This window comes from Borostomias antarcticus (genome assembly GCF_949987555.1).
Source record: "Borostomias antarcticus genome assembly, chromosome: 5".
NCBI lineage: Eukaryota > Metazoa > Chordata > Actinopteri > Stomiiformes > Stomiidae > Borostomias > Borostomias antarcticus.
The window spans coordinates 27,691,876-27,715,485 of NC_140238.1; the positions used below are offsets into that span (position 1 = coordinate 27,691,876).

The window sequence follows — 23,610 nt, forward strand, 5'->3', positions numbered from 1 at the left end:
ACCGCAAAGTACCTCAAAGTACCCCAAAGTATACCACAAAGTACTGCAAAGTACTACAAAGTACCCCAAAGTATACCACTAAGTACCGCAAAGTACTCCAAAGCACACCACAAAGTACCTCAAAGTATTCCGCAGAGTACCTCAAAGTACCCCAAAGTATACTGCAGAGTACTGCAAAGTATTGCTGTGTACCCCAAAGTATACCACAAAGTACTGCAAAGTACTGAAAAGTATACCACAGAGTACCCCAAAGTATACCACAAAGTACCTCAAAGCACCCCAAAGTATACTGCAATGTATCATGAGACACACCAAAGTATACCACAAGTACCACAAAGTATGCTAAAGTATACCACAAAGTACCCTAACAGTATTATACATTCACTTTTTAAATTATTACATTATCAGTCAAGTATTACATTACCAGTTTTGAAAAAAAAAGACCCACCTGATAATGTAATAACTTGACCAATAATGTAATAAGGTATTACATTATCAGAAAAATGGTATTACATTATCAGTCAGGACATTTTATTACATTATTGGTTAAGTTATTACATTATCAGGTTTTATTACATTTTCGATGGACTTAAGTCAAACTTTTATTACATTATCAGGCGTTATTACATTATCGGTTGATTATTACATTATCGGGTGCTACAGGGGGTATTGTATTTTATATTGTTGGAAAGCCTGATTAGTCACCTTTACAACAAGGTACAACTTGTAAGGATCGTACATTTGTGGAATGAGCAACACAGCTAAACGTGTGGGTCGGGCCCATAAAATGTTCCAAAACCGCCTGCAATATTCTTTTGTTGGTATTCACTCTTGTTTTGAGTTGCTTGGTGGACTGTCCCACAGTAATAAGGAAAAAACAACACCAATTGGCTATTTTTACACATTAATTTTACTCTGTCAGGGACCTCAGTATAGCGTGTGGCAGATTCAACAGAAGAATATTGCAGAGAGCCGTATGAAAATGCTTGCTGGCTGAAAGAGACAGTGGACAGACCTATCTGTGACATTTGAAATAGAGCACAGAGATGAGAAGAAATCCGACTATGGGCCGACGCTTTTACGACCTCACGCTGCCACAGTCGCACCCATTCGCACACTTTTTATTTTTATTTAACCTTTATTTAACCAGATAAAAAGCATTGAGATAAAATCTCTTTTACAATACTGACCTGGCCAAGAAGGCAGCACAGTTTCACATAGAAAGACACAAGGACATATAAAATACAGAGAACAACACAATTAAATATAGGCCTACACCGGACAACTCCCGTGAACACAGGGCCCCACATAACAAATCCCATTTTAACCCCTGGGGGTTATCATAGAAACTCTGACGATTAAAGATAAACAGCTTGCATAAACATTGACAAAAGGTCAAAATGGCTGAGGAGTAGAAGCACAGAGTAGGCTATTACAACAATGAAATAAATGTTGCTGAAAATGATCTCAATTTAGCTTGACTGTTTTAAATTCATTGTCTTTCTTTTTTTGGAAACAGTTCTGTTTTGCTGATACCATATATGTTTTGGAGATGTATTTCTGAAACATTTTCTTTTAGGTGTTTCATATTTTGTTGTTAAATTAGCTAATTGAATCATGTCTTGAATCGTGACGATTTAAACTATTCCTGTAGGCAAGGCCTCTGACTCGCAGGTAGAAAGCCCTTCATACACTATTCTCCACATTACAGTCAGCCTATTCACTTCTGCCTATGTGTTTTTCTAGTCTCACTGTCTGCAAATCATTTCTGCCATATGTTCTATCTGCAGAGCACCTCAACGATGTGAGCCATGCACAGACAGTTGAGTGCCACATGTTGTGATGTATAATGTATGCTATGTACACTATCACAGACATGGCCTTTCGATAAGAGCATTGTTAATTTGGTCTTGTGTAGCTTTTGGGACAGGTTGTGTTTTTTTTTGGCGCTGTGGGCACAATCTGGGTCACAGCTCCCCTTCTCTCTCGCCACACTCAGTTTCATATCTCGCTCTCTGAGATGGAAAGGGTTGACGAGGCACTCTGCGCTTGCAGTGACAATGACCTGATTTGGTTACCCGGAACATGTCATCACGGAGACCAAAAGCTCATCCCACTTACTGGCTTTTTCCAACATTCATTTATATAGAGCAGCTGTAGCCTGAGGTACTGTAACGTTTTCTGTCGTTTCTGCTCCTAATTGTATGTTGAGGCCTCAGAGATGTCTATTGGACACTCAAAACACCTTTGGGTGCTGGTTTTTCTGTTTTTGCCAGGTAAGTAAATCAAACAACTGATTGAGGATTAAGATGTTACTAAAATGAGAGGGGAATGAATGCAGATATCTCATCGCATGTTTGTCGTGTTGTTCATGGCTTGTAAACTACATTTGGGAACACTGGGCTGTTTTATTGAAGTAACATACATTGATACGTAGTTGATGTCCTCCAGGTGGTCTGTGCACTCTGGCTCACTGGCATGTGGATTATCAACACGAGCAGACCTGTGTTACGAGAGGTTCTCCTGTGGTCATTCCCTGTTCATTCGGCTACCCCAAAGGCCAGACAGTGAGGAGAGTGATGTGGGGTCATGGGATGTCAAACATTTTTGATGGACCTTTTATCTACGACAGCACTAGCGCCACTGGATACAGTTCCACCAACTTTGTTTTCCTTGGCGATAAAGATCACAATTGTTCATTTAAAATAAGCCAAGCAGCACAGAATGACTCCGGGGAATATGCATTCAGATTTGAGACTAACCGTGACAAATGGACAGGTCAACCTAGCTTAACTCTTAAAGTTGTTGGTAAGTTTTATTTCTTGCTTTAAGTTAAATTGGCCTAATTTGTGAATGTCTCCCAATAGATCTGAATGTAGACTTACAGTGTTTTATACTTTTTAGACTTGATTTCTGTTGCAACACGCAGAGATAATGGGACAATGGTGGAAGGAGATATGGTGAATCTGACCTGTAGGAACAACTGTGATGGCTTCAACTCTAAAGTTACCTGGTATAAAAATGGAGAACCCCTAAATGGAGGGTCAACTCTGTACTTCAGTGGTGTGTCCCCGCAAGACTCTGGAAATTATACTTGTGCCCTGAAACATAACAGTGAAACGCTTTCACAAGTCTTCAATGTCAATGTTGAATGTGAGTACTAGATACATTAGCATAAAGCATTTCATGCACATGTAAATTAAAAATGTGGTCACAAAAAAAAAAAAAATGGTGGGCCTCAGTTGCCTGGCTGACACAGAAGATTCACATTGTCTGCTCATCAGTCAGACTACAGGCTCTGATGAAACCTTGCACTGTATCTGTTGATCTCTTTCCTAGATGGGCCTAGAAACACATCCGTGTCAATCAAACCATCTTCTGAAGTTGAGGAGGGTAGTAATGTTACTCTGACCTGCAGCAGCCTTGCAAACCCACCAGTGGAGACCTATTCTTGGTTTGAAATAGTTGGAGACCAGCATCTATTAGTTGGGTCCAAGTTCCAGTATCATTTTAATAATGTTCATTCTGGTTATAGTGGTCGGTACTACTGTGTTGTTAACAGCAAACATGGGAATAATAATTCTTCCACTGTGACTGTAACAGGCAAGTGCAATTACATTTTCTGTATTGTCATAACATGCTTGATAATCCTCATCTCTTCAAGAAGTATTACAATGATCCACCCTCTTAAGCACCTGTTGTATTTTAGATTGCTATTCTTGCACTTTGCATTCAGCACTAGATTATGCTCTTACTCACTTGTTTTAGAAAGGAGATGCACTTAGCGAGTAGTACATTCGCTTGTCCTACGTTAAATGCAATTATTGTTAGTCGCTTTGGATAAAAGCGTCATTTAAATGACTAATGTAATAAAAACAAAACAATTAGTCCTACACTCTTTTTTTTTTTAAAGAAAGCTTATATTCTGAAATTATTTTATTTTCAGCAGTGCCTGGTATGGATATAGTAAAAGTCATTGGGATTATTGCTAATGCCTCAATGGTTTTCACTGTGGCCATGATGGTTCTTTATATGAAGAGGTGGGTACTGTATATCACCAAGCTCACACCCAACACAAATCTTTATCCCTATTCTTTTGTTTTTTTACTTTTCAAATCATCCATTGTCCTCTTGGTTTGTCTCCTCAGAAGGAAGATGACAGCCTCAATTCCGGAGGTGAAAATGGAGAACATGCAGGTGTCAAAATTACAAAATTGTAGTTACCGCAGCTTTAGGCTATAGTCTGGAATTTAGTAAATGCCTGCACACAACATGTTCAATATTGGTTTGTTATTATTTGTTATTCATAGGAATTATAATTGACACATTTTTATGTATTATCACACATTAATTATGCAATGCATTAATCATAAATAAATCACAATCAGTTGTTTAGGTATTTGACCTGGAAAAGCTCCAACATGTGCAGTGCAAAGTGAGAACACAAGCTATGTGTGCTTGATAGAAGTCGTCAGCGTGACTAAACTAAACCACAATTACTATACAGCCACGCTTGTGGTAAAACCTATGCAGGCCAACAGAGCCCTGCAACTGGTGCCTGAGAAACCTAAAGCGCTCATATTGTACTGCATGATGATCTTTATCTCTGTGTGTCTGTGTTTTTTGAGAGCAGGCCTACTGTTTGTGAGGAAGAAGGAAATAAATATTGACATGAGAATTTGGGTGAAAAGCCTTCAATTAAACTGTAACTTAAAGCTCTGCTTCCTGCAAACATGTTTGTTCATGTGTTCTCTCTCTGAATGACTGTTCATAGACCGCTGAGATCAATGTTGACAGCCCCCTGACAGAATCAACCCTGTCACCAGAGAGGGAAGGGGACGCAACACAAGTCATCTACACAACAGTGCACATCGCCACCAAGCACAAGGCCACCAAGTGAGATATTTATTTAGGCTACTCAATCTATATTTCTATTCAATGTATAGACCAGGAAGGTCAATCATTTATTGTGGAGATGTATCAATAAAATACATACTGTATTATGACCCTGATCCTAACCAACTGTCTTTGTTTAGGTGTCCTGAGGAGCAGCGAGAGGATAAGCATACAATCTACAGCTCTTTAATTAAGAAGCGACCCAACCGGAGTTACAGCTGTCTTCAGGGGATCCATGATGACAGCCCCCTGAGTGAATCAAGACCGTCACCAGAGGAAGAGGGGAGAGAGGAGGACTCAACCCAAGTCATCTATTCAACAGTGCACATCGCCACCAAGCACAAGGCCAGCCAGTGAGACATTTATTTACCTATTTTATTCAAGGTATTCAACCAGGAAGGTCCTGTTGAGATATGACTTCACTAAGAGAGTAATGATCATTCATCAACAATGTATACTGTATTGGAGATGTATCAGTAGACACATCAGTAGGGATGAGACGGTATGGATTTTTGCATTACGGTACGGTATCTAGTTACACGGTACGGATTACGGTATTTCATGGTATACGGCATTTCACCTCCCCAACACACACATAAAAATAAAAAAAAACTATTTAACATATACACTATTTAATATACACTATTGTAATTAAGCTCAGTTTAGCAAGCTTATATTAAATTACAAAATTGCAAGCAACTTGAAATGTGAAGTTTCAGCAGTGCATTATTGTGTAATACCGTAAACGTAATACCGTAAACACAGGGAATGTCACGGTTCTAATACCGTGGACATTTTATACCGCGGTTCACGGTTTTACGGTATACCGTCTCATCCCTACACATCAGTCGACATTATGAAATGACCCTCATCCTAATCAACTGCCTTTGTTCAGGTGTCCTGTTAGTGAGGAGCAACGAGCTACAGCTCTTTAATGAAGAAGCAGCCCAACCTAAGTTACAGCACTCTGCAGGTTTCCCTATGATCTATAACAAGATACATTCACAATCAATTGTATTCCTGTATCATACTATGCACATTATAATTGTGTATTGCGTTTTTGTTGGTGTCCATGCAGGGTTCTTCTAAGGGGGACCAGATGCAAGATTATTCTTCCATCTATGGTGCTGTGTTCAGGTAACACTTTTCCAACCTGGCATGAACAAAACTGTATTAGGTTACAGTAACTCTCAGCTAACTTATGTCTGGCAAAATGTAAATAGACCCTCTCACTTCATGGTGCTTCTATGAATTGTAACAATAACGTTTTGGAGGTTTGTTTTGGTTAGGAAATAGGCAGACATTACCTACACAACTCTGGGTCTCTCAGAGCCTTCAATACTACCATTTCACCACTAGAGGACAGTGAAGACCCCCTACACCGCCAGCTGACCGCAACTCCAGTTCATCCACATTATTAAGTGCAGCTGTATCTAGTTCTACTTGTTTAAATGCATGTACACAAATGTTGACAGTACCCATTGTAAATAACCCTCCTGGCATTTGAAACTTAATCCAATCTATTTTGCCTTTTTGTAAATAAAGATCAAATGCATTCACACTGTGTTAAACATTGAACTTAGAAATGTATAACTATAACTAATAAGTGATGAACTTAAAATAAACATGCACAATTTCTAACTAAACTTAAAGACTCCAACAGTCAAATTTGTTGATATCAAATTCAAAACACTTTTCATTGAACTCCATCTAGGACTGTGTCATGCCCTTCTACAAACATCAGAAATGTTTATTCCCATGTAGTTTTACAACATTGTTTTGAATGAATTTGTTTTGGTCAATGGTGCATTACATGGAGACAACATTGAACGGGGTGCAGGGACGAGACAGGATAGTGCAAAAGAGAACTTTGACCCTGGCTTCCTCCCAGAACACCCATCACCCATCTCCTTGCCCACGACTGTTTTCTTCTCTTTATTACACTTCCATCACGTCTCCCACTCCACTCCTCTGGTGATGATCTCACCCCCCCCTATCAGATACATCAGAAGAGAATCAAGAAGTGTGAATCAAATACATTAAATCATTGTTTCTACTCTTATAATGTTTCTAATTGTATGTTGGATTGTATGCCACACTAGTCCAAAACACAGTTGATTTACTGTTCAAACTATAGCCTAGTATTATTTTATTTTTTACATGAGTAATTGCTTCATGGTTTCTAATCTTGCGTGGCTCCCAGGGTGCAAAGAAAACGTGACTAGCTAATGTTACATCAATTTTCTCATGAAATATGTTTGAAAAGCAGTTGGCTGACCGTTTTAGAAGAGTAAAATACCATTTAATGTCTCAACGGGAAACTCGCCACGGGAGAGCAGGGATTCCCCATCCACGGTCTGTCCAGTTCCAACAACAACAAGTCAGCTACAGTATTTAATTGTTTTCAGACCTCGTAGTTCAAACCTTAGCAAACCAATATCATCAGTTCATTGAAAGGGACTGGGATGAATCCATCGAAGATAGCCTTTCAGAAGTCGAATGCCCATTGCATACGCACATGGACCATAGGAAAGACGCTCTGCTTGATAACGCCCATTTCTGTGGAAACGAAAGTTTTACCCTCAGTAGTGTCCGACTCGAGTCTCTCCAGTGATCTAACATACCCAAGAAGAGATATCATGTTTTCGAGGCCTCCTACAAAAACTGCGGTAAGAATACAGCCTGCTCGCGTGACTAGCTAGGTAACGATAACGTTGGATGCGCGATTGATGAACGCAACAAGAAAGCAACATTTATTGATCAGCAAATTAATCTGGCGTACCCATTATCATGGTTGGTCAACTAACGTAGCTACCTAGCTAAGCCTCTTGCGTTACGCAGACCAGATAAAAAGACTAGCCAAAGAAAGAGCCTGAAGTATCATGTAACCTTAGGTCTGGCAATAGGGTTATTAGCTAGCCAGACAGGTAACGTTAATGTTACAAGAGCCTCTATGGCCATTTGGGCTAGAGGTTGGCTAGCTAGCCGACATTAGCTAACTTGACCAGAGCTTGGTAGCCGTTTTCTAGCAAGCTACGCTGAATCTAATGGCATGAAGTGACCTGTAAGTCAGCAAGCTACAGTTTTTATTCGTGTCAAGATTTTGTTATTTCATGTATGGCATAAATGACGGCATCATCAGTCGGTGTGTGCGTGATGTTTACACGTTAGCGCGTGACGCTGTTAGAAATGGACAGGCAACCAGAGCAGAGGTATAGGCTACAATGTAGTTGAGCCATGAGTCGAACCTGCTAGTGCTTCATGCTACACAAGGACGAGCTGGATCATGAGGAGTCCGAACTTTTACTCAAAACTTGGCTCGTGCAGGTAACGTTGCTGTAGTTCGCGGACTTCATCGCAGTAGAAGTAGGAAATAGGTACCGCAAGTAAACCGCAACATCTGATTGGTTGAAATATAGAAGAGTATTCGTTTGCGATTTGACTGCCAGACGGTGGGCGGGGCACACCCGCATCTCTGAGGCTAGGGTCCTCTGCAATGAAGTCACTGTTGAGCGTTTGCTTCTTAAATAATACATCCATGATGGTATTTAGTACCAAAGTAGTTTGAGTGAGTGAATTCACAGTACTTGTTTTGAGTCATTTATTACCCATTCCTGCTGATAATTCTTGACAGTCTCAGCACAGGGTTTGCACAGTTGGCATCATGGTTGACCTATCCTACTTCACACTGAATCGAAAGTGAAAGGGAACTAATTCTGGGAAATTCTCAGTGCGTGTATGCAGTCTGAACACAGCTTTATTATTGATTTATTTTAATAGTGTCGTTTCCCCTGCAGATACACTAACTGTTGAAACCTCAAGATGAAGTGCTCCAGTTGTGGCCATACTGCAGTGGAGCCAAAAGCCAAGTTCTGCAGTGAGTGTGGCCGAGCACTATCTTCACAGCCTCCGGTCAAAGCATCTGGTCAGTACTGCCTGCTTGTAATCTCGATCACATTCTATCAGTGTTTTAGAAATACAGGTATTGTCAAAATTTGAATATTTGTTGAATGTTGAGAGATTTGATTGGTATTCTCTGATCATAGTTAAAGGCCTCCTGACACTGTAGAAACAGGGGGCGATGCGTCTCTTAGGTCGCGTTCACACCTAAAGGTCCGTTTTCTGATTCGAATGAATTGAAGGATTATACATTGTTTCATTTTTCCAACTGGTCGAGTTTGCGTTCATAAAGGCCAATACTCAAATGGTCCAGAAATAGTAAACAAAAGCCATGTGGTTGGAAATGCCGTCAGAGGGTCATACAATTGGTGGGTAATAAGGCAACCAATTGGCGCAATTTCTACTTGGACACAATGCATTAGACCTCTACACTACCGCAGACCTATATAACAGGGAACTTAAATGTAGCCTATTTGGGGAAAAAACACAAAATGCACTTCTAGATCTTGCAGCATGATCTTGGTTAAAACAAACTGATTTCATGGAAATTCAGTTGAATTTGTACTGCACTGTGTATTCCTCCATCACATGTACCTGTATAGCTAATTCCTAGCATCCTGCACATGAAGAGAGCTGTAGAATCCATTAAAGGTCTACTCACAAATAGATTAATAAAAAAAAAAGAAGTATTTTTTTGTATTAGAAATGTTTGGCTGCATGTCTGCTTAAGACAAAACAAAATGTTTATATTTATGTCTGTTTATGACAAGGTAAATACAGTTGGCATAAATAACCCCAAAATTCCCAGTTAATTCCCATAAATTCCTGTTAATTCCCATGGAAAGTTTCCAACTTCCAACCCGAATTTTGCAACCCTAGTCTATGCAGATAATTATCACTTTTGAGCAATGGAAAGTCTAGGCTATATTGTACTCAACAAGTTTATCCACATGCCTGCTAAAGTCCATATATGCACACACAATCATGGTTGTGATCACTTCCTTCTTTGGTCTGTGTGCGCTCTAAGCTAGCGTTAGACATGTGCCAACATTTTAGGGAGGTGTTGGCTGTTGTCTGTCTTGATAATGTTTCTTGTCTGTTATCTGTGTTGTGTTTTTTAAGTTCAATAAAGAGGTGCAGCATCACCCAACTATAACCACGGTCTTAATTGGCTTTCTTGCAATGAAGAATCACTGAAGAAATCACTCCAACACGGGATATGAAGCGGTGACAGATACAGGTTTATTACAGAAGTTCAGCATACATTAGATACTTTCAGCCTAGTCTAAGGGCCCTCTCTGCATGGCTGCCGCAATCCAATATCAGCTCCGAGGCCGTCGGAGTGAGGCTTCACTCACTTATGATTTCTCAGTCTTCTTTTATTAAGGGCAGACACAGAACGTTTCGGCCATGGGCCTTCTTCAGCATGATGTGACAAACATTCCAATGCCTATATATGGCTTCTGGGAATCAAGCGCCAAAGGGCATCGAGGGCCAAAGGTCACAGGGTGAGTGTGTACTTGTAGCAATACTGCCCCCTAGGCGGGGACTAGGTGACAGTGAACTGCCAATTATACAATAAGAAAGCTATAGGTTCCAATAAGGAAGTAAGGGATTAAGCAAATTAGATACAAAAATATTGAAAGTCATCTGACAAAGCATTGCAGTACAATACATTAGAAAAGGAAACAATACAATGGGGGTTAGAGAGGATAAGGTGGTCCAAAAGTGGATACATCACTGGTGCTTTGATCTAAGAAACCTCCATTGTGTGGTGGGTACCATAAAAACATAAAAACTGTACCCAATATAAGGGGAAGGAATAAATAAATAGAGGGTTAGGAGCTACTAGACCCCAACAAAGGGAAATAAGAAACATGTAGGACTACAACATGTAGAATAATCTAGGAAAGACATCTATGGAGCTACCCTAGTCTGGACTATTATAAGAAGCATCCTAGCAGTAACTCCTCATTTAGGCCCTTTGGGCTCTCAGTTTGCAGGGTATGGCCTCTCTTTGGAGAAGGCGTCGATCCCTATTGCCCCCATTTTTTAAAGGAGGAATGACCTCAATCCCCTGAAATTTGAGTGTACATCGTGGCCAGCTGCTGTGAAATGCCTAGCGACCGGGGATTTCTCATCTTTATTTCTAATGCAGCTCTTGTGTTCGCTCAATCTGGTTTTTAGCTCTCTCTCTTGGTTTTGCCTATATAAGCCAGACCACAGGGGCATTTGAGCAGGTAAACAACAAACTTAGTTTTGCATGAAATCCTGTGTTTGATATGGTACACCTTGCCTGTATGAGGATGGATAAAAGTGTCACCTTTAATCATGGCATTGCACAGGGCACAACTGGTGCAGGGGATGTTTCCTCCTGGCAAGGTTGATAGAAAATTGGGTGGAGGGGTGTAGCAATCTGCTCTAACCAACTTATTCCTAAGGTTGCTAGCCCGTTAATTTGCAAAGATGGGGATATTTTTAAATTAATGTCCTACAGCCAGGTCGCTAGCCAGAATATGCCAATGTTTCTTTGGTCTGGATGACAATGCCCTTAGCTGGTTTCATGACTATTTAACAACCAGGCGTCAGTGTGTGAGAGTTGGCCATGTCCGGTCTGAGTTTCTGTCCATAGGCAAGGGAGTTCCGCAGGGTTCGGTGCTGGGCCCTGTCCTCTTCACAATCTACATAAACAATATTTTATCATCTTTGAATGGATCCTGTCAAGCCCATTTATATGCTGATGACACGGTTATCTATTGTATGGCGGATTCTGTGCAGTTAGCTACTGAAAACTTGCAGATCTCTTTTATTGCTTTGCAAGATGCCCTATATCAACTTAAGTTTATTCTCAATTTTAATAAAACAAAATTCATTATATTTTCCAGGGCAAAAAATGTGGATTACAATAGTCTACAGATAGCATCACTAAATGGTACACAAATTAGCAGAGTCACTGAATATAAATATCTGGGCTTGTGGATAGATGAACAGTTAACTTTTAAATCTCATATTGAGAAACTTGCTTCTAAGCTGCACCAAAAGGTTGGCTTTCTGTACAGAAATCAATTTTCCTCGAAAGATTCCCTCGATTCTGTCGGAAAAAAGTTGTTGAGTCAATATTTTTATCTGTTCTTGATTATGGAGATGTAATTTATCGTCACGCTTCAGCTACCAACCTGAAACCATTGGACTCTGTGTACCACTCTGCACTTAGATTTATTACTGGGGATGGGTATGACACACACCATTGTCTCCTTTACAGTAAGGTTGGCTGGCCATCCCTGGCAGCTCGGCGAGACTATCATTGGCTCTTGTTCATTTTCAAGGCATTGACCGGCAAACAGCCACCGTATATAGCTGCCCTTTGGGACAGGTATGCTCCAGCCCATCAAACACGTTCTAGTGACTGGATCACACTAAAGTTCCACGGACTAGTACAGGATTTGGCAGGACAGCATTTACTTATGCAGCCCCAAAGTCCTGGAATGACATTCAGTCCAAGTTAAAGCTGGAAGTTCTTCCTTCCCTAAAGGAATTTAAATGCCTGATTTCATTTCTTTATGATACATGTTGTAACTGTTTTTAACTAAGTGCACTGTACATTGTTTTGTTGTTTTGTTGTTCTATTTTGTTGTACACTCAGCAGCTCTGCAAATGAGGTGGCCTCACCGCAGAACTCACCTGAGTATAAATAAAGGTTTCAATCAATCAATCAATTATTGACACATGATTTAATCTGTGCAGAAATAGGGGAAAAAGTGCTGGCACACACTACTCTGGAGTCCTTCTTGGTAGGGGGCTTAGAGGATAGCAGGCTGTGTCTGTCAATGTTCTTGACTTTATCTAAGCCATTATTGACAAACTGATTTGAATAGCCTCTCTCTTTAAAACGGTTACACATGTCAAGAGCTTGTGTGTCAAAGGCCTGATCCTCACTACGAATGCGTTTCACTCAGGAGTTGGCTATAGGGAAGGCCCTTCTTGAGGCCACTGGGGTGGTAACTGGCATAATGTAGAAGTGTGTTTCTGTCTGTCTGTTTTCTATAGACACTGGTGCTGAGCATATCTTTTTTGCTAACAAGTACATCCAGAAATGACACTGTCTAGACTGTATTCCAAGGTGAACTTGATGGAGGCCATTTTGGAGTTTAGGTGACTGTGGAAAGCCTGCAGTTCTTCAGTAGTGCCCGAAAAGATACAGTAGATATCATCTATATTTCGGAGCCAAGCCTTTAGATGAGGGAGAAAAGGGTTATTATGATACACATAATCATGTTCAAACTTTCCCATAAACAGGTTGGCGTAGTTTGGAGAACAGGTGCTTTTGGCGTTCTTCTTCTTCTGTTGCTCTGCGTTGTGTAATTTTGTATAAGCCTTAATAAAAGTTGCAGCAAATCTAATATGGACCACGATGTTGATAGCCTTGTTTGTTGTGATAGTGTTGATAAAATCACCCCAACACGGGATTGGAAGCAAACAATGATTTATTGGACAGAACTTAAACTCACATGTACAGTCCCTGTCTCTCCCTGTCTCTCGGCTGGCTGGAGCTGTGGGCAGAAAACGAGGCCTCAATCTTCTTCCCTACTCCCCCGCTTGGTCTAATCAGGGCTGGGCAGCCACAAGCACAGAGAGTCTACCGCATCCAAATCAGGGTCTCAAGGTTAACTCAAGACACTAAATAGTATCCTCTTGCTCCACCCCCACGCCTCCCTTAAGGTCTAGTGTAGTCAGATTGGCTCCCCGGAGGGGCCCTACTGTCACAAGATGCGTAGCCTGTCAGGCACAAGGTGCATGACCTGTCATCCACCATCTGAAGTCTCAATCCCACTGATTGTTTGGCCAGTGGTACTTTTATGACATTCTATGAAAAGCATCGGACACCCTGTGACGTCCCAGCGTGGCCTCTTGACCCCCGGCCCCAGCACAGCACACCTGTCTCCTTTCATCCCTACCACTGCACATTTAGACCGTCCACATGAGAACAGAAACACACAAACAGCTTTACATTGACTTTAAGACTCTGTAGACTTTTACCTATATTCTTCACAGGCAATACCCATAGTCACGCCCTGACATTGAAGGAAAAAATAATTTTCAAATTTAAAGTAATTCTTGCTGAGGACCAGTTTTGTGAGTTCCACAATGAAACCAGTGGGGGGGGTCTGATTATCTCTTAAATGGAGAAAATAAGTGAGAGCTTCTATACCTTGCTGACTAGGTACATTGGTGTAAAGGCTAGTAATGTCAAAGCTGCATAGTATGTCAGTGTCACTGACATCTTGAATAGCGGAAAGTTTATTGAGAAAATCTGTGGTATCCTTTAGAAACGAAGGCGGGATGTTTTTGTGTATTGGCTGTAAGCCGACACACCAAGGAGAGGGAATCCTTTTTGTCCATGCTTCTTGCGTCTTGTGTCTTTCTTGCGGCATGTTGTTGACCTGCAATTCAATTGCTGCTACCACAAGAGGCAGTAGTCCCAGAACATCAAAACCAAAAGACTCCACTGACCCCTACATGCGTAGTTTCTCTCCCTATCTGCGTGTGTGTACGGGGTGTGCAGGGGGGGGGGGGGGGTTGGGGGGCATTGGGAGTAATAACAATGTTGGAGAAGACCCTGTGCAAGACCCCACGGTACGCTACTGCATTATAGACAGACAGTCCTCATTACAATAGGAGTAGGACACTTCAAATCCTATAGTAATTAATTTTTGTATAGGATGTGATGCACCAGTCGCTCTACGCCTATGTGGTTTATTTTCAGTGATTAGACTGACTGTTGACTGGCACAGCTTTAGGTGGTGATGGAGAAATGAGCTTAATGTATCTGCTTTTTTGTGCGTGACTTACAGTGCCAGCGCACCTAGTATAGCGTTCGTCCGGTCGTCACTCCCTCCCTCCCTCCCCTCCGTTACTGCGGACAATGTTGGCCTGCATTTCTCTGTTGGCACCACAAGAGGCAGTAGTCCCAGCACACCAAAATCAAGAAGGACACCAAAATCAACCCGCCGATCTACACTGCACAAGTAGAGTAGTGGTGAGAGCATTGGACTCCCACCCTGGAGACTGGGGTTGAAGACCCGTTGGGGATGACTTCATGGGACTATACCCCAAACCTCCACATGTTCATCCTTTCACTCCAACCTTTACCCCTTGCCTTATAGATCAGAACCTGTCCCAGCCCCAACCCATATTCTAACCCCAACCCACACTAGGGACTGGAAGAAGGACACCAAAACCCACCCGCCGATCTCCACTGCACAAGTAGAGTAGTGGTGAGAGCATTGGACTCCCACCCAGGAGACCGGGGTTCCTGGTGGGGATGACTTTATGTTATCATCAGTGTAACTGCTTTAGCCACTTACCGCTACCATTAATGTTACGGAAGCTGCTGCTAGTTGTTGTGAGCCCATGAGCTAACTGGCTATCCCGCTCTTATTGTGCTGGATTAGCATTGGAAGCATTGGAACTGATGTGTCCAGGTGACAAGACCTATCTTTATTTATCAAACATTACCATCCTACCAGTCCCGCACAGAAACAAGCCAGCCAACACACATAAGCCAGGCTTGACCTGGCCTGGTTGTCATAGACTAGACTCTCACCCATCAAACCTAGAGGGACATCTTTTTGCAGTCCTAGTTATCGGCCTGTGTGAGGGGCAGTATTAAAACAGAATTGTATAAATATCCTTACATACTTGCCATACAATATTTATCAATCAATAACATGTTTCTAGTGCAATACAGTGCAAATAGCAACAAGAGTATTTTTCAACATATATTTTAGCCTAACAATGATTTAACTCCCAGGGGAGCATGCTTAAAATAAATCATGGATAAGTTAAGATTGGGGCTACAAATCATTTAAAATGAACATGTCTTTTGCATGAATAGTTCGTAGCCTGCTTAAGACTGCTCTTCCGTGTTTGTAGATTATGTTCTTAGTTCCCACATGTGTTCTTAGTTCCCACATGTGAGAACAATGGTGAATGGCCAGAATCTTCTTTGAAACGGTGTAAGTGGAGTTGAAGGAGAAATGCTTCCTAAGAAATTCTGAACCTCGTTCGGGAGTGAGGCCCAATGAGACTAACATGCTCCCCTCCCTTAGGGACATGCTATGTTTTCGCTAAAAGCCTCTGGGCTGTGCGTCCTTGGTACGACCACCAGATGTATCACTCTCAGGCCAGAGGGGTCACTATGACCTGGTGGTGTTGGCATTTTAGGATTACGAAACTGGGGAGGAGAAACTTAGGAAGGAGGAAGGAATGTATTATCTCTTGTGTCTCCTTTGTAAGAGATGGTTGCATGCGTCGAGAGCTGGGCTGGAACTTTACCTTTTTCCTTGATATGCAATAAACATCTATTTTATAACGGAGCGCTGCACCCGTGTTGGATTTTCATTCATCAAGAAATCCTCATAGTGTGATTGGTTGAGCAGTCATTTTTTATTGTTGGTACAAACACAACGCAGAGTCAACTGAACAATTTCCCTCAAAAGCCAACAGTATAAACGGAGCATATCAAACTGCTATTACATTTAGTATTGTAGTCGATTTGCTCTAATAATTAAGAAAAGAGTAGTCGAGAATGCCAAGGTTCATCATAGTAAGTCCAAGCTGGTTATTTTTATTCCAAATAGTTTACAAGTTTGCAAAGCCGTGCTCTCAGGGAAAGGAAATCCACCAAGAGAGCAAAGAATATCCTCATAACACACCATTATAAACACTGTGGGTACAACCCATGCATGCATACATATGCAAAACTTCACTAAACAATTATCAGTGAGTAGGATGGGTCTGAGGGTTAACAGCTGGACTATGCATCAACAGATATGAAAGACAACTGGGAACAGGGGACCTTGGGGGGGGGGGGGGGGGGGGTTCACCTGCCACAAATCGTTTAAGGCCTGGAGAATAGGTGTCAGGGCAAATTAACTGGAGACAGCTGTTACACTGTACAACACACAGGATAATAATTTTGATTTCCTATGACAATGACTTGAACAGAGAATACACTTATTTGAATTTATCTATTACAGTATTGGGTGTGGACATCAGGTGTGGACTCTAATTTATCTTATCTTAATCTCAAGTCAAAGGTGCCGGAACTATTCCAAAGGCTTCAGAACAAGCGTTGGACGGAGAGGCTGAGAAGACAGAATTAAAGGATGACCCGTCATCACTGGACAGCCAGGACACAAACAAATCCCCAAGACCAAATGAAGAGATTGAAACCAACCCCAAGAAAAAGGTGGATATCAACCATCTCAGATTTTTGTCTCACCCCCGAGGGGCCTTGGAGGGGCGGGAGAGACATTTTCTGTCTGTCTGGCTGGCTGTCTGTCTTTTTTTCTGTCTGTCTGTCTGTCTGTCTGTCTGTCTGTCTGTCTGTCTGTCTGTCTGTCTGTCTGTCTGTCATATGTACCATGGACCTGTATTTGTTAAAGGTTTTTTTAGCCGGTCTGCATCATGGGAGTTTATTAAATACATTTTGTTAATGTTTTTAGCCAAGCCATTATCATTGGGTGGGTGAAGCCTCTAATTGTGTTGGGCATGTGCAGCTTGTGAAAGTATTTAACTGGGAAGAATGGAGGCTGAAGATCAACAGTATGTAATGTAACCACCTCAATAAGAATATGAAACTTAATGCAAAGTTTGTAGGGCTGCCATTAAGAGGCTGACTTTGCAGCAGGAATATTAGTTGCAAACGCTTAAGAGCGCAAATTACAGAGCCCAAAAAGGATTCTGTATCATGGGATATTTAGAATCATAGGGGGGATTGTGGGATTTGAGAGATATTTATTTTATTTATTATTTTTAGGGTTGGTTACTTAGAACTTAGAACTAGGGATGGGTTTCATTAGGATTTTATCCAGACCGGTATCGATACAGATATTGCTTATCGATGCCGATACTCTTATAGATACTACTCTACCACTTTGGGACTCATACACTGCCTGGGTCGATGTTTCTGTCTCAGTTGGCCTTCATTTACATAGTGGACTGTCACTGTAATATACAGGTGCATCTCAGAAAATTAGAATATTCTGGAAAGTTCATTATTTCCTGTAATTTTATTCAAAAAGTGAAACTTTCATATATTATAGATTCATTACACATGATGTGAAATATTTCATGGCTGGTTGCCTCCATGCCACACTTCACATTGATGCAGTAATTTGTGCAAAAGGAGCCCCGACCAAGTATTGAGTCTATAAATGAACATACTGAACATACTGTACAATCATAAAGATTAAAACAAAAAGGCTTGACATATTCACTTTGTGTAATGGATCTAGAATACATGAAAGTTTCACTTTTTAAATTAAATTACGGAAAATAATGAGCTTTTTCACAATATAAAATTTTTGGGATGTACATGTAGTAATCCTGTGAGATACTTGTCCAGCCATTGCTGGTTATGGTTACTTTTCATACATTGGCAAGCTCAGCTATGATGTTTCTCTTTTCCACTGCATGCCAAGTAGGTATGAGGGTGTCTGATAATGTCCCTCTGGAAGGGGGTGGTAACTGGGGTTGAGGTTTGTGGACTGGTCATCTCCCTACAGCAGGGGTGCCCAATACGTCAATCGCGATCGACCAGTAGGTCGCAGAAGCTATGCTGGTAGATCTCGAGCCTTTCTAAAGAAAAGCCATAAAAAAGCTGACTTGATGACGCGCGTTGAAGATCATATGCAGAGGCAAGCAGTCACTTCACCTCTCTTGTTGTCCAAATGAGCAACTTTGTCGTCCTGCTCCTTTGTAGATTACAAGTGTGACCGTTTGTACTGCAGTTCGGCTGAGTATTTTAATTATTTAGTCATGTGTCGGCTGACACATGACGTGTCGGCTGATTTCATCATTGTTTTGGCTTGTATATGTAGCTGATAGCCTAGCAAAATCAATCAGAAAATCAAAAGAAAGTCAGAATTATGCAACCCTGGCTGATCCATTCAGTGCAAGTCAGCAGAGTGTATGGTGCTGTGTGATTGAGTCATTTAAGTAGGCTAAAGACACTCTGGCCCTCATTTACTAGGCAATCGCAGGACAGAAAACTGGGCGTACGGTCATTTCCACGCCTATTGATCTATTATTGATATATAAATAAGGACACTGTTGACGCACAAGAGTATTAGGCTATTTAAGAACATGATAGACCTAGGGTCTATGTGTCAGTTCAGGCTCCGTGTGTCAGCCGGGCCCTGAGACTGCAGGTCGCCAAGAGTGAGGAGAGAGAGAGAGAGAGATAGAGGCTTAGATTGCCCACCGCTAGATGAGGTGAGGACATCAACAAAAACAATTGTGACTGCGCTTGATTTGGATTTTTTTTTTTTTCTTTAGCCTACTCATGCGAGTCTGCACATTCTATTCCGTTTTCCTGTTTGAAGTCAACTAAACTTTCATCAGTCACTGGATTATCGTCTCTGTCTCATTCTCTATTTTAATAATCATTTACAATTGAAGACCATCTGGTATTTTGTTATGGCTGTTGCAACGCAGAGTCAAGACCAAAACACCTAAAGCCAACAATATGAAATGTCATGTTGCTTTGGGGGAGATATAGCAATGGCTGTCAGTATTGCCATAGATTTTTTTTTTTTCTATCATAATCTCAAATTGTGAAATGATAAATTACTATTTGCATATCCTTTTTCTGAATTGATAGGCCTATGTGTTTCTTTGTAACGAAATTCTAATTCAAAGGAATATATTTATTATTATTATTATTATTATATTTATTGCATTATCGTTTTTCTATATCGGCACTGTCTGTCTATATCTGCACTGTCTGTCCTGTTCCATGGATTTTTACCTATGCTTGCAACTTGTTTCTTCGTGGATATAAGAGGAATCCAGGGGCCTCATTTATCATTGTGCATACACCCTTTTTCATTTACACCTGATTTTTGTACTTGCTTTTCTCTGCAAATAATGTGATGTACCGTATCATGCCAAAACTCAGTGGGAAATATTGTGAGATATATACACAATATTTCCCATCGAGTTTTGTCATGATACATCACATTATTTGCGGAGAAAAGCAAGTACATCAGGTCAAATCAGGTGTAAATGAAATGGGGTGTATCCACAATGATAAATGAGGCCCCAGGTATGTGACCCTGATGTAGGGAGAACATGGAGTCGGGCGGCAACCTCCCTATGTATCTGTCCTCACTCCTAAGTACTAATGATTCAAATTACCAAACATGCTCACAGTCACACATCCGACTGTTTATCTTCCCCGTGTGAATAGTGAATCAGGAAAGACTGCTTTCTCCTTCTACGCTCCTCAGAAATGGAACAGGCTCCAGGACTCACTAAAACTGGACCGGCTGATCTCCGTAGAGTCATTTAGAGTTCTTCTAGATGATAGGTTTCATAGGGATTGCTCTTGCTTCTCTTAATGTCTTATTATATGTACTGGAATTATGTTATTATCTTGCTTTTTTATGTTTTTTTGTATTGTTTCAAAATGCACTGTAACAGGGTGTCCTTGTAAATGAGAGCTTGCTCTCAAGGGCCTCCCCTGTATAAATAAAGTTTAAATTAAACCTGGGCCTGTAGCAATGAGAAATATCTGACGATAGCCCTTGTAATTTACCTGCAAACTCAACCAGTTATACTCCTGAAGGTTACGTTGAGACGTGTACAGCTGCGTGCCTAAGGTTAAACTTATATCAGGTCAGTGTGAGCTATGTTACATCTACTTATATTTCGACCATTGTCTCCAACAGAGAAAAAAGAGGAAGAAGACCAAAAAGAAGAAGGATGGAAACGAAGGCCCTGCGTCATTGCTCTTGGATCCATTGACCTCTGACCTTTCTGACATCTCTCTGGCTGACAGCCAGATGACTAAGAAACAGGAAGAAGCAGAGTTGTCTGACAGTGGCAGCTCGGTCAATGCGATGGACGAGAGTCCTGGCTCTCTTCACGTCACCCCTGACCCGACTCCGAGTAGTACACCGGTAGCCCCGGACACAACCAGACCATCAGAGAGCCCATCTGACAGCCACAGCCATCAAGATCGTGCCTCTTCTTCAGAGGGCAGTGTGGAGACACAGTCTGCTGCAGAGCCAGGTAACCAGAACAAGGGAGAGGGGGATGCCCCTCTGTCACCTGCTGAGAAGACCTCCAAGCCAGCCCTAACCGGCACCGCTACCCCCCTGCCCAGGTCCGAGGACGAGTCCTCCTCTACCACTCCCAAGCCAGGGGAGCGAACAAAGACCCCTGGTCAGAAAGATCAAAAGACGGCCACCAATAGCACAAAGGACAAGAAAGACACAGCCAACTCCAAACAAACTAAGCTGGACCAGCATGCTAATGTGGAGCAGAACGCCGACCAGAGTAGGCAAACCAAACAGAAAGGGAAAGCTGACAGACAGGAGCAGCAACAAAAACAAACCCCTGCTGCCAATACAGATATGGTTTTTGGGCCTCAAAAGAGCCCGGAGGTAATTGTGCTCTCTGACTTTTCAAATACATCCTTACATTATATAAGATCTATTCCTATATACAGTTGTTCAAAATAATAGCAGTGTGTTTAAAAAAGTGAGTGAAGCTCAAAATCCTTCCTTATAATAGCTTTTATTTCCATACATGCAAATGCATTGGGAACACTGCACATTCTATTCCAAATCAAAACATGAAGAACTAGAAAAACCGCATAGCAGCAGCTAAATGCCTCTGCCCAACAATGCAAGTTGCAGTTAACCTAACTAACCCTAACCCTAACTAACTGCTAACCTAACCCTAACGCTAATGCTAGCTAGCTAATGCTAATGCTAGCTAGCTAAAGCTAGCATTAGTGTTAGAATTAGTGTTTGCTAGCTATTGTTAGCATTAGCTAGCTAGCATTAGCGTTCAAAAGTGCCTTTTGTGATGTCACGGTGACCTTGACCTTTGACATTTGAATACCGAAATCTAATCTAATTAAGTCCAACTGGACATTTTGGCCAAATATGTACAAATTCTGTCAAGCCGTTCTTGAGATATCATGTTCAGCAGGCCAAAAACACCTTTTGTGAGGTCAGTGACCCCCACAATGTAATCAGTTATGGCGTGTTCCAGGCAACCCGTAACCGGTGTTTTTCCAAGCTTCTACATGTGAAAATGCACTGGAATGGCAGTCAAACCCGTAACTTCCATTCATAAAAATGTATCAAATTTGTTATTACTTTACAGAAAGTGAAGAAAAAGGAATATTAGGCTGTTCAAAAAAATAGCAGTGTCTGCATTTGTCTTTACAAACTCAAACATTTACTGAAAACTGAAAAAACGCTTCAAGATTTAGCTTTACTTTGAATCACTGAGCTAATATTTGGTTGTATAACCCCTGTTTCTGTGAACTGCTTCACATCTGTGCTGCATGGATTCGACCAACTTCTGGCATCTGTGAACAGGTATTCCAGCCCAGGATGATTGCACTACATTCCACAATTCCTCTGCATTTCTTGGTTTTGCCTCAGAAACAGCATGTTTGATGTCACCCCACAAGTTTTCTGTTGGATTAAGGTCCGGGGATTGGGCTGGACACTCCATTACGTTAATCTTGTTGGTCTGGAACCAAGATGCTGCTCGCTTACTGGTGTGTTTGGGGTCGTTATCTTATTGAAACACCCATTTCAAGGGCATTTCCTCTTCGGCATAAGGCAACATGACCTCTTCAAATATTTTGATGTATCCGAACTGATCCATGATCCCTGGTATGTGATAAATAGGCCCGACACCATAGTATGAGAAACATCCCCATATCATGATGCTTGCGCCACCATGCTTCACTGTCTTCACAGTGTACTGTGGCTTGAATTCAGTGTTTGGGGGTCGTCTGACAAACTGTCTGCGACCCCTAGACCCAAAAAGAACAATCTTGCTTTCATCAGTCCACAAAATGTTGCCCCATTTCTCTTTAGGCCAGTCAATGTGTTCTTTGGCAAATTGTAACCTCTTCAGCCCATGTCGCTTCTTCAACAATGGGACTTTGCGGGGACTTCTTGACGATAGTTTGGCTTCACATAGGCGTCTTCAAAATTTTCAGAGAGAAATGCACTATAACCAGCATGTACAACATTTACTGCCTTCTTTCTTAAATAAGGTCCACCTGTTTGACACCTGTTTTTTCACAGAATAATTGACCTCACTAATTGAAATCCACACTGCTATTATTTTGTACACACCCTCTTTCAATTAATGATTCAATTACACAGAATCAGCAGTATGCATGTCATGACTGTTGGGTCTGTTGGTTTTCTATTACTCTACCCCACCTACTAGTAAATTATTTGCTGTGTACAAATATAATTTCTACCAAAAACAGTGATTGATCTGCTCAGTGATGTTGGACTGCTATTATTTTGAACACAACTGTAAATTCATGTCTGTGTACTGTAAGTGTTTATTTCCCTGACTGTATCGGTTGCTCCTATGAATTAGGGGCAGGACAGAGGTTCCAGTGTTGACCCGCTGCAGGTCAAGGTGGAGCACATGGAGGTCCAGCAGTCCGCCCATGGGAAAGGAGACGCCGCCTCTACGCCACCGAGTCCAGACTCCAGGAAGAAGCGGAAAGACGACACGAGTGATGACTCTGAAACCAAGACTCGGGACGCTCCACCACCCAAAAGGTATCTCCATAATTACTATCAAGAATCTTACTGGGTGACTATCCAGTGTTTCCTGTGGAATTGGTGTGGTGGTGCCAAGCTCAAGACTCAAGAGGATTTCTATACCAAAGTGGGGGGTCTGGGCGTCCTCCCCCAGAACAAAAAAAGTTTCAGAGACCTAGTTTCCTGTATTTTCTGGTGAATTTTAAAGAATGAA

The 23,610-nt window shown here is 41.5% G+C and overlaps 1 protein-coding gene across 1 annotated transcript in view; it reads left to right on the forward strand.

The window, feature by feature from the left end:
* Positions 1-3,999: 3,999 nt before the first annotated feature.
* LOC311309729 (E3 ubiquitin-protein ligase rnf213-alpha-like) overlaps positions 4,000-23,610 on the forward strand; it is a gene marked incomplete at its 5' end in the record, with an annotated part of 63,259 nt that continues 43,648 nt past the window's right edge. The window contains 6 exons of the mRNA XM_084439052.1: positions 4,000-4,044; positions 4,775-4,896; positions 5,975-6,033; positions 16,890-17,047; positions 20,532-21,248; positions 23,227-23,414. Of these exons, the coding sequence (XP_084295178.1) occupies positions 4,000-4,044; positions 4,775-4,896; positions 5,975-6,033; positions 16,890-17,047; positions 20,532-21,248; positions 23,227-23,414 (1,289 nt within the window). The remainder of the gene's footprint in view (positions 4,045-4,774; positions 4,897-5,974; positions 6,034-16,889; positions 17,048-20,531; positions 21,249-23,226; positions 23,415-23,610) is intronic.